This window comes from Pelmatolapia mariae, linkage group LG16_19 (assembly GCF_036321145.2).
Source record: "Pelmatolapia mariae isolate MD_Pm_ZW linkage group LG16_19, Pm_UMD_F_2, whole genome shotgun sequence".
NCBI lineage: Eukaryota > Metazoa > Chordata > Actinopteri > Cichliformes > Cichlidae > Pelmatolapia > Pelmatolapia mariae.
In genome coordinates this window covers 45,522,649-45,535,286 of record NC_086241.1, presented here as the reverse complement: position 1 = coordinate 45,535,286, position 12,638 = coordinate 45,522,649, and the positions used below count along the sequence as shown (strand labels likewise).

General features: G+C 39.9%; 1 protein-coding gene across 1 annotated transcript; it reads left to right on the top strand.

Moving 5' to 3' along the window:
• The first annotated feature begins 456 nt into the window (after positions 1–456).
• Positions 457–12,620, top strand: LOC134646118 (protein LBH-like). The gene is made up of 4 exons (XM_063499824.1): positions 457–660; positions 8,100–8,178; positions 10,372–10,546; positions 11,590–12,620. The coding sequence occupies exons 2-4, from the start codon at positions 8,101–8,103 to the stop codon at positions 11,655–11,657; spliced, it is 321 nt and encodes a 106-aa protein (XP_063355894.1). The 5' UTR covers positions 457–660; position 8,100; the 3' UTR covers positions 11,658–12,620.
• Positions 12,621–12,638: the final 18 nt, after the last annotated feature.

Sequence of the window (12,638 nt, the reverse complement as noted above, 5' to 3'; positions counted from 1 at the left end):
GCAATGGGGGAGATCTGCATCAATCTCTTTGACATTTTCCAAAAGCCTTCCAGTTGCTTGGATTGGAGTCTTTCCCTGGCTGATTCTGGCCTGTGGACCTTATGTTTGGCATCCCTAATTTTGATTACCCCCCCCCAAAAAAAACCAAAACACTACACATGCTGTGGAATAACACTAATTTTGGGCCTCTGTTCTCAATGTTTATCAATACTATTATTCTTATTCTTATTCTTATTTAGATACAGTAGTTATTTATTGCTATTCAGTTATTTTCTGGAATGTAATAACCAAAAATTAGAAACATAGCCCAATCCACCAAACATTTTCTCCACAAAAATGTAAAGCAGAGGTGCCCACGTACTTTTTGACATACAGTCTTGCACGAGATTCTCTCGACAGCCCGCCTTTTCCCGACAGGCTTTGAAGGCAGCACTAGCTCCGCTTCAATGCGCAGGCTCTGAACACTTTACTGCGAGTGGTAACTTTACCACAGAGCCTTGTGTGCCCCTCCGCCTGTCGCCCACAACAGCCAGCATCATCATCGTCATCATCATCATCACCATCATCATCAGCAGCAGCATCAGGAGCAGTATCAGTGTGATGAGGCAGCTGAGGACGGAGAGCCTCCTGCTCTGAGACACTGGATCAGCCTGCAGACAGGTACGGAGCTTTCATCCGCATTTTAGCCAACTTGGTCGCGTTAAACCCCATTCATTCTTTATTTCCTTACTAGAAGTAGCTTAATTCACTTTTCCTAAAAGTAACTAAATTACTGTTTATGTAACTAATCTAAAGTGCACCTCGGAGGTTTAGGAAAATCACAAAACCTGTTTTGCAGAGACTTTCTGAACTGGAGTTTGTGGTTGCGGGCAGAAAAGCGCAAATCAGCCCGTTTCCGTGTAGGACGAGCTGTTTTAATCGTGTAAATCTACTACCTACCTGTTGTATATCATGCAGATAAACCTCTGCTCCAATACAGCACAATGTGTATATTTTAAATACCAGTTTTATTTAAATAATAATAATAATAATATTAATAACAATAATTAAAGCATCAGCTGACTTAAAAACTAGAACAGGAAATGTGAATTAGGGCAGCAAACACTGGAGAAATCACATTGATCTCCAACTGAAACTGAGCAGTGGAGTGTTTTTAGTAGGCTGTATGAGAAGGAGAGAGAGAGAGAGAGAGAGAGAGAGAGAGAGAGAAAGCATCACTATTTTTGACCATGGGTTGGATTTTTCCTCTTTCCTTGGGTTGTGAAAACTTGCTGGATTTCTACAGCAAACCTGCATTTGAGGAGGTGCTGCTGCTTCTGGCTCTGATTTAATAGCAGAAATGGAAAAGGTGTTTGAAGTGAAGCTGGTGCGATGAGAGAGGAGAGCGCGGAGAAGCCATTCCACCTTAATACACCTTTGTATCTGCAAAAATGAAATAGTGGAGTTCAAGTGACTGCTGCTGAACAGCCTCTGGGGAAAGACAGTTTGGACACCACGATGAATCTACTGATGGACACGAGAGAGAGGAATTTTTATCCCTGACATCAGACGTATCCGTTTCACCCAAAACGTAAATGGAAATGATAAAACAGGAGACAGTGGCTCTCGTCTTTCTTAAGATATTGGGTCTAGTCCACGTTGAGATCAGGCATTTAAAATATACTAGGAGGTGGGAACATCAGGCTCCAAACCTTATTCTGTTATTTTAACACTAATGAAGAGGATTTCTTTCTGGAGTAGAGGCTCACTGAGCCTTCCAAGTGACGAAATCTACATAACTGCTACATGAAATGCAGCATCCTACCCAATGTGGTGATGATGAGGTAGAGCCAGCCGGTAGGAGATTGAGCCATTATTAGCAGAGAATAGCAAAAAATCCTGAAACTTAGAACAAACGCGAGACTTGGGGAAAATTGCATGAACCATGAATCCTTTTTTTAATGCAGTCTGTTGCTTTACATTTCTTTTACGGTTGTATGCATGTGCACTGGTAACAATTGTGGCAATAGTCATTATGTAATGGGGTTGTCATCCACCCATACCTGCATCCATCCATCTTTTCCCATTTTTTGTCTTGAAAGCCATAAAGGAATCTTTATTTGCGACCACCCCTATGTGCACTTACCTGATGAAAATTTGGTGGTCAGAGGTTTTTTTAACCTTACAAAAGATATTTTTCATATAAGTAACAGCAATGAAATTTCACACTGACTGACTGAGAGTGTAAAACAAAGTGACATTTTACATCCAAAAGGTCAAAGGTCAATTCTGAACAGAGACAGATGAAAACTGCATCTTGACTTTTTGGTGGAGGTACACAACCATCATGTAGTAATGATACTGTTGATGCTGCCTGCAGAATGGTGCCATTTTTACTTGACAGAATTGCAATAGCTGGTAGTGACTTTGCAAATCCAGATTTTTCTAAATCCGTCCATCCATCTATTTTCTGCTGCTCATCTGAGTCTGGGATGAGGGGGCAGGAGTCTAAGAAGAGAAACCCTGACCTCCCTCTCACCAGTCACCTCCTCCAGCTCATGCAGAAGAAGTCACTGAGCCAACCTCTTGGTTGGCTTGGGAACATCTCAGGTATAAAATCTCAGGTATAAAATCTTCAGTGTGTCCCTAGGTCTGCCCTGGAGCCTCTTCCTGGAGAGGTCATGCTGGAACACCTTGTGTAGGAGGCATCCAAGAGGCATCCTAGTCAGATGTGCTAACCCACCTCAACTGGCTCCTTTTGATGTGGAACAGTAGCATCTCTACTCTTGAGTCCCTTCAGAATGAACTCCTCACCCTATCACTAAAGGATAGCCTAGCCAGCTTTCGGAGGAAACTGTTCCACTTGTATGCACTTGTATCTACAGTTTCATTCTTTGAGTCACGACCCAGAGCTCTTGACCGTAGTTGAGAGTAGCAACGTAGATCGACTGGTAAATCGAACTTTCTTTTCACACTAAGCTCTCACTTCACCACAACGAAGCGGTCCATCGCCTACATTGATTGAGACATGGCACAATGACACTCATGAACAAGACCCACCTGGGGTAGCAACTTATTCTTGGACCAGAGTGGATGGTCCACCCTTTTCCTACTAAAATTCATGGCTTCAGACTCTGAAGTGCTGATTCTTATTCCTGTTGCAGCAAACTACACCAGTGTGAGGTGGAAGTTGCCAGCTGATAAAGGCAACAGAGTCACATCATCTGCAAAAAGTAGAAAAGAGATGCTGCAACCACCAAAGGGGAGACCCTCTCTTACATGGCCTAGAAACTTTGTCTATAAACATTATGAACAGAATCAGTGACAAAGGGCAGCCCTGGAGGAGTCCAACACAAACAAGAATGATCCCGAACTGCTGTTGCCAGTATGGACCAAGCTCTCACTGTGGTTGCACAGCGACCTAATGGGCTGTAACAATGGGTCAGATACCCCATACTTCCAAAGTAGCCCCACAGGATCCCTAGGGGAATTTGCTCTCCAAGTCCACAATGTACATGTAGACTGGTTGGGCAAATTCCCATCAACCTTTAATATCCTTGAGAAGATAAAGAGCTGGTAAAGGATTTTTCTACACCTAGGAAATTCTGGACTAATTCCTTTAAGTAAATGATCTGGATAAATCTTAGACCTTTATGATTTTTGTGGCAAGAATTACACTCGTACCCCACTCAAGACAATTATTATTTCCAGTAATGACTGAATAGTAAAAAATACCTTAATTCTTTCATTCAAATAGTCTAACCAGCTACCCAGAAACATTTAGATTTACTGTCATCTATGATGAGGAAATGCACTAAATAACTGGAATTTTTGCTTGACTCATGATAATAGTGACATTTTTGCATAATCAAAATGTTTTCTTATATTTCTGTTTATTAGTAAGGCAACATATCGCTGCAGCTCTATCTCCAACAGAGGCAGTAAAATCAGAACATATTAATACTGCTTAATTTTATAGATTAAAACTTTCCTGTATTTAAATAATGTAAATCACATCAAATATTTAGAAACAAACTTTAGTTTTAGCCCTAATTGTTTCTTAATACTTGTTTTTTTTCTTTTGTTGCACCAGATGAAGGCATAAATTGAAAAGCATCTTAACATTTCATGTCTCTGCTGAGGCAGAAGTGAGGTAGCTTCCTGTGAACAAAGACATTAACACATGGATAATCCTGTTCAGACCTAATGACTCAAATAAGAAATAATTATTCCGCTACCAAAAAAAGGCATGACTGAAGCGTCACGCATGGCATCAACATTTAAATTCTTGTGTCTGTTACGCTTCACATCACTGCAGAGTGAGTGCACTTCTCAGAAACAAGATCAGACTGAAATCATGCGCAGAGCTCCACAGGCCTCTCCAGTTGCTACCTAGAGAGCAACACAGCTTTTTTTTTTTGTTTTTTAACATAAGACTGACTGGAGTGACCGCACAGATTCCCTCCAGAGGAACAATAGGAGCCTCAGAGGAGGAATAAAGGCTGCATTGTCTCTTCACGGAAATGATGATGAAGGGCAGCAGCAATTCCAGGTTCAACAGAGAAGTCTCACAAACTGCACAACCCCGTCCTGATGGTGGTAATTGCTGCGTAACGGCACACATGAATACCCCCAAATCAGCCCTCAGCCTTGTGTGCAAAGTGCACTACTCAGACAATCAGAGGAATAAAATCTCAATCGCTCGTCCCCATGGCAACAGGAACTGCCGGTCTGATTGTATGGAAAGTGGTGTTTCTGATAACTTATCACACGTAAAGTCTGCCTTTCACCACCAACCAGAACGCTGTACTTGGATGTTATTAAATGGATAAGGAGTGATGTCTTAATATCTCCATAAAAATAGAATCAGGCTTGCATTATAATCTGTAATCAGGTGTTTCAACTTAACAAAATCATAGATGCGGCAGAGGTGAAGGGTGGTATAATTTTGCATTGTGGTCTGCTGCTCATAACAGCGGTTAAACCAGATATAACATATGTATAAGTATCAAATTCCAGCTTTTCGGAGCTTGATTGTAAGTTTTAGCTCATTGCTCGTCTGGCTACAGCTTTTCTGGTTTGGTTCATGCTCACTGCACTCAAAGCACCAATTTTGCTGTGGCCTTTGCCATCCTGGTGTTTTGAAACCAGAAGTATTGAGCGAGGGGTGGATCTGACTCAGTAACCAGGTGACACTGCGCACTCTTATGTTATTGACTTTTCAAGGTAGCCTAACCTGCTTTGCCATCTGTTCTGTTCTAAATGGGGCCATTAAAACAAAGAGAGCATCATATTCTGGTAAGAAAGAACTGAACACGTGAAAACATGTTGGTAGCTGGTTGATGCAGTTATAAGTAGTAGTGTTGAAGCGGTGTGTGGTGAATACTAAACATCAGTCTTTATTTCTCCTGTTTTTGGACCATACCTCCAAAAAGTTACAAGTTCTGCTGAAGCCCTCGTTAACCTCCTAACATCCTAACGTTTTGTTGAGAAGAGGACGAGATGGGAAGTCATTTTTTTGTTGAACCCTTGCAGGGGAAGAAAATACTTCTTTTACACCCCTCTTACAAAATAGGGAACTAACTGTGCTATCTTGAAATAGTTTACACCCCTGAATCATAAGGCTTACATTCAAACTATGCCACTGTAGCAGAACTTTCACTCGTAGTGTTTTTGGGCCAACAGTTGTGAAGTATTGGTAGGCCAAAATATTTATAATGGAATATATTGGGTAGTTTCTTGCAGGACAGTTACTAATACTTGCAATATTGCAAGTATAAAAAACAGGTATACTCTAAACAAACCTGGCTTATCAGAGTTATTACTCCTTGACTCCATGACAGTGAAGAAAAAGAAACTCACCTCAGGGTTAGGTGAGAGAGCTAGTATAATGAACTGGTAAAGTACACTGGATAAATATTAAACACCTGCTTTTTAGAGCTACTTTTTCCTTCACTTAAACACATTATTTATTGTTTTTAAGTCATAGATGTTTGTCTTGTGTTCTATTAATTGAAGCAGAATAGCTGTACCATGTTATTACAGGGAACGTATTACAATTCTATCATCATACTTATATCACAAGTTACTCCTACACCTAGTGCCCTAGTGTTAATCAAATTTAATTAGACACACTATATAGATAAAAGTACTTGGCCACCTACACATTAAACTTACAAGAGCTCCACAGTGATGGAAACCCATGTCATGAAGCTCACAGCACACAGTTTTTGTGCTGATGTTAATGTCAGAGGAGGTTTGGAATACTCTGAGTTGCTGTCAGCCTTCGAGTGTTGAGATGACAGAGTGTTGGCAACTGTTACGTATTAAGCACCTCTGTGACTTTACATGGTCTGACATGAGTTGCTGAGGTTCCTAAACACCTGCACTTTGCAATAATACCACTAAGAGCTGATTGTAGAATATCTGGGAGGGGAAACAATTATTAACTGACCCAGAAATGTAACTTTGTTCATCTAGACGAGAAACATTTCCTCACTCATCCTTCTTCAGACTTAGCTGACTGCACCTTTACCCACCTTATCAGCAGTAAATTTGCATAATGACCAAAACTAGCACGATGAGCTGTGACGTCAGTGTCTTGATCAGTTATATAAAAATTGTCATGACTATAGATTAATGGCCATTAGTACCATTCAAAGAGAGTCAGGGAATGGCTGCAGTCACAGCACTGTAAGATGGTAAAAGATGTATCCTTAGGTTCCCGGCTCTGTTCGGAGATGATCTTCCCCTTTTCACATGAATGGATTCCTTGGCCTCCTGCTCAAACTGGGAACTGGTCTTTAGGTATAAATAGATTCTGGAGTCCTTGCCTGACAAGGTAGCTCATCTGTGTTGTGCCATCTGCTTAGCCAGAGGTTGTTTAATCCTCCAATCCCCCTAGCACTTGATAGCATACATTATATTACTGTTTGTACCCCGGGAACCCAATCCTTGGGGTGCACATATTTTTGGTGTTTCTGTTTTAGGGTTAGAAAGCCACAGAGATGCGTTGTATTGAAAAAAGTGCATCTCAGCTTTTCTAATATGCCTGACTCATAAGGGGTCACTAAAGGCTTTTGTTTAGGTGGCAACAGTTGTCCTTGTTCTCTTCTGGCTTGCCTGGAACATTCTTTAGGTGCCTTGCCAGCTTTGACGACTACCCAGCTGGGATACCCACATTTACAAAGGGCCTTTTTGATATGATGCTCTTTCACTTCCTTGGCTTCCGTTTGTGTGGCGATGGTGTTTGCTCTGTTTTGTAGTGTCCTGATGAAACCCAGTTTGCTCTTCAGTGGATTACGAGAGTCAAACCCTAACTCCTAATACATTTACATTGGTTTACGGCACACATCAACTTTCAAATATCCTGCAATAGTGATGGGAACTTCACAGTCTAAGAAAGCTAACCTTTTATTTTCTTATCCTACTTCATATATACTAAGTCAAGTTCCTGGTGAACTTGAAGTGTTAATCAGTGAATTGTGGTTAGGGAATGGTGCTAGTTTTGGTCATTATTCAGATGTACTGTTTATAAAGCTGGAGAAAGCTGCAGTCAGTTGAAACTGAGGAAGTCATTTGCGTGTGTGACGAAATGCCACTGAAAACGCTACATGAAACCTCTATAGCCGTTGTTTTAGAAATAAAAAATGTTGGTACTAGTTTACCAGAAGTATGGAAAGTACATCAGACTGTATTGGATAGTGTTATACATGTTACACATCGCGTTGCTGTCAGCCGTTGCTGTCAGCCGTTGCTGTCAGCCTTCATTGCTGAGCATTTGTTAATCACCACTGCCTGATTTTCTTTAGTGTTTGTGACCATTAACACTAATTGCCCATTACTGTTAGCCAGTTAGTACCAGCAATAGGGGCGAATCAACCTAGAACAAACTTCTGTATTACCAGAAACACTGTTAGTCCTATAAATAATCTCCTAAGCTAAAATTCGACATAAGTAACTATTGTGAAAAATGCCCCGTTTCAACGCAGAGGGCGCAAGTAAAATCAGAGAACCTTGAACAGACAGTGTGTCACATAACCCAGCTTAAGACAAAACAAATGAAGGAAAGAGCAGAGAAACAAAGTGAAGACAGTTTATTGACTTGTGATTTTCTTCAGGATGACTGAGGTGATGAACTCTCTGGAGCCGGGGACAGAGGACTTCAGCGGGGGAGGAGCAGGAGGAGATCAGGCCACAGTATCCTTTGCATTGTGTGTGCGAATGTGTACAATTAGACAATTTCAAACCAGTCTCGTTTCATTTGAGCAGAAAGCAGAAAGCAGAAAGCATACAGCGGTGAGTCACAGAAGTGATGAGCAACCATAAAATGCTGGTTGACATGACAAAGGTCATTAGCTGGACTCAGTGCTGCTTTGAACAAATGGTAAATGGCTTATCCAACAAATGGACAGCTAAATTATTGACTACATAATATTAACAGTTTAAGTAACACATTTTGTCATAATGTGTTTCATTAACTATTACTTGTGGTTAGATTTATGGCTGAGTCAGTTAATACATGTTATTAGGTCCTCCCTGTGTTATTTAAATGACTAGCCATATTAGCAGCATAGCTAATAACAATGTTTGTTTGATCCACATTGAAATATCTGAAAAGTAATAGATGAAATCCCACGAAGAAGTTACACACTAAATATGAATTTGACCTCTGGTGCCACCAAAAAGTTGAAACATAATAATAAAAATGTTCCCAGTTTGCATTATGACAAAATATAGTAAATGCTAATAACTAATTGAAATTACCAGATGTTAACATTTTATTATTCTATGTGCTAGCCCAGTGCAGCCAGTGCTTTAAGCTTTTCATAACTAAAAAGCTTAAAGCACATATATTTGTTGTTTTTGTGTTTTCCCCTGTCCTTTTTTTGCCAACAGAAAACAATGTAGACTCATTCATCTTCTAGGTTTTTCCCCCCAGTAACTTGTAGTGTCATTACACCCTTTCTAATACCTAGAGAATGGCTAATTTGTTCCACTGGAACTAAATTTTATTTATTTCCACTGGAAATAAAAACAAAATGAGGAGCCACCTCTTTTGTTTCAAGTTCAGACGCTGTCATCAAGACGTCACCTTTTGGTTTGTTGACCATTTTGGAACCACGTTGTTTTTGTATGTAGTTGTTTTTCTTTTCGATCTTTTTATTTTTAAGTTAAGTCATAGGAGAGGTTAGACCTGAGAAGTTGTCATTTAAAGCCAGCACTAGCTAACTAGCTGTGTTAGCTAGCTAGAGCAATATTAAACGGCATGCTCACAATGGATAAATAAAGCATGTTTAAAATAATCAACTCTTTTTTGCTGTCTTTTAGCAAAACTTAACTGAACAAGAAAAAACAACATCCATACCCCTAATTATTCATCACTTTAGGCCTTAATATCATTTAAATGCATTTAGTTGTCAGAAAGGGGGGAGATTAGCTGTAAACCCGTTTCAGACACTCACTCATCTCCGTTAATCTGATGATGAATGTGTCGAGTTCACGTGTGGATGAGCACCCTGGTCAGCTTTCCATTCTGGACCTGCAAACATTAATCCTTCACTTTCCGCACAACACAAGCCTGAATGAACGCTGTTAAGTTTGAGGTCAGGTGGTTAGGTGCACACAGGATTGCAACTGCACATGTTGCATTCCTTCTGAATTTCTATAACTTGCCCAGATCATTAGAAGACTGACTGTCTTTGAAGCCTTTTGAAATAAAAAAAGAAACAACAATTTTTTTGGCAGAAGATATCTGCTGTGCTAGTTGTGGTTAAAAATAAACTGAACAGTTTATAAGCTATAGCTTAATAATTTTGTCTGATGCATTTCCTAAGAACTCTCTAAGTATAGGATTAAAGTATCAAGAGTAGATCAAGTAAAATATAGCCATGACACATTTATGTAAAAAATAGCCTGTATCTGAATGACTGAAGGCCAACACTTGAATAGCCTAACAGCTGTTCAGTGGCACTTGAGAAACTGCAGTTTTGGCAGTTTTGCATTGCAAGTGGAAGAAAACCTCAAAGACCTGCTGGCTGTTTAGAAGAACCAGTGTTACAATGTTACAGGGTTGCTTTTCTATTCGTACATTGGCGTTACCAGGTAACCAATTCCTTGTTTTCTTTAAGCCAGACGACCAGCCAGAGCAGACTGACCTTCATCATGTTTTTTATGTTAAATCCAAGCATGTACCTTTGAAACTTCAGCTGAGTGTCATACAAAGACTTTACACGAAGTCTGTCTCAAATCTTCCATCTGATGCACACAGTTTCTGTTTTCTTAATCCAATTTTTACCGCATTATTGTTCTTTCACATGTGGTACCCACAGTGACCTTTTCATCCCCACAAATATGAAGCCCTCGTTTTAACCTTACATAAACTTTAAACAGATCTTCCCAGATACCCATGAAAGGTATCCAAAGTTGTCCAAGAGGCTTCCCTCTATAGTTGTGGAGCCAACAGACGGAAGTGAGGTGGAGAGTGGAGAACTCCGCTGGCCCCCGGATGACCCGAGCTCTGCAGACGCCCAGACTGAGAGAAAGCGTACGGATGAGCAAACTGAAGGTGAAAAGGAAAGAGAAACTAACATTTCCTTGGCTTTTTTGGCACAGTTAGATTCGAAGTGGTCTGATAAGAAGTTGTGTAAATAAAAGTCACATGCACGTAATTAGAAGACCAGAAGGTATTTGGCTGTTGGCAAAAGTGTACATATACTGAAACTTCACTTAGAGAAAAGTACCACTACAACAAATTGAAATGACTCCAAGTCAAAATGAAAGTTGTCATTTAATATCCTACTCAGGTAAATTATAGTGTGACAGCAGTATTTTTACACCTTTGCTCTACTGAGGTGCCAAAAGTACAAATACACCAAATATATATAAGTTAAAGATTCTTCAACTTATATATAGCACTGAAAGGCATATAGCCCTACAAGCAGCTGAGACATGTGAGTTATTTGCATAGTTTCCCCTGACTTGCCTTAAGAAATGAACATCAGTTGCTTATAGCATCACTATAAAAGGTTACTTCCTGTAATGGCTTCCTGTCATTGGTTATTTATGCTAAGTGTACACTTTGCAGTCATTCCTACTTCGTGAACTGAACAAAAATGAGGAAACACTCAAGAGCAGACATGCAGTGATATGCGCCACCATAATATCGTGATTATATGCATCAGTGAGGTGAAAAACGAATGCCGTTATCGACTCTGTCTTATCAGCTGGCTCCCGGACAAAGCACGAAGTCATACAATTCAGGATAACAGCACATTTTTTCCACTTACAGCGAGTCATTTGAAGGGACAGTTTTTTACCTCAGTTTATGCCACTGAGTATGGACCTACCTCTGGTTGGTTACCTCTTGTCAGTAGCACTTGATGTTGTAAAATGAAAGCAGAAGAGCAGCATTAAACCTCATGGCGATGACAAGACTACATGACGAGAGGCTGTATTACAGGCTGCTGGCGAGCGCACCATAGCGATAGTAATCTTCTCATCTAATTCTATCTTAAACCTTTAGCTTCAAATGCACAGAAACACAGAAATGAAAGTAGCCCGTTAGAAAAACTGATGAAAAATCCTCTATCTGTGTTTTTTTTTTTCCAGATGAGGAGCAGTCCAGTGAAGGTGGAGCTGAAGAAGCTTCAGGAGTGGAAATGCAGGACTCCAACTGAACAAACTCGCTTCCTGTGATATAAACTGTTACTATGAGTGTATCCAGACTTGGAATGAATGAAAACGAGTCAGATAGAGGAGTACAATGTGTGGATAGAAAGATCAGAGAGACAGAGTAGGAAGGGTAGAAAACAGATTCCCAAACCCCAGCTCACGGGCTTGGAGCCAGTTGCTTCAGCACCTTAAGAATAAAGACACCGAAGGCGCTTTTTTTGTTTTTTGTTTTTCCCCAAATGCACATCTGTAATGATGGAGCTTGTTTTGACATGTGTAAACTAAGATTTATGGGGACAAAGATGGCATGTTGAAGCATTTTTCAAGAAAAAAGTTTTGGCAATAGACAGGTTTTAATTTGAGAATTCCCAGGTCTAAAATGACTGTTTTGACATTTCCTGCTTTGTAAATATAGATTTTGAATTAACTTAACAAATTTCCTCTCTCTGGCTCCAAGCCCTCACCATCCAGATGCCCACGGAATCATCTGCACATCTGATCTGGACAGATGTTTCTAAATGCTGTATTAAGTATTTAGCTCATGTGTGCCATACTACTACTAATAAAGGTAGCTACTGTATTTACATTTAGGTGCAGATTACATCACTGTTTGTTCGGTGCCGACTGCTGTAGTTTGGGTGATCTTGGTCTCACTGTTAACTTTGTAATATTAGCTTTGAGTATTTGAGAATTTCACAACAGATCCATTGCTTTATTAGATGTTACAATATTCATTAAAATATTAAAGTATGTAATCACTGTCTTCATAGTTTTAAAGGGAATGTAACTGTTGTTTTATTTAAGATATTGGAGCAATATGGTCCCAAGAAATCAAAGGCAGTTCATTTTGTTACAGACTACAGAAGTAAAAAGAACCAGTATATTTTAGATGTGTGTTGCTTGTCACAGGCATATTTTTTAAAAATACTGGAAGCCTAAATTATTGCACAAGTAATAAACCTTTTGAAATGTTCTTTAATTTGTGG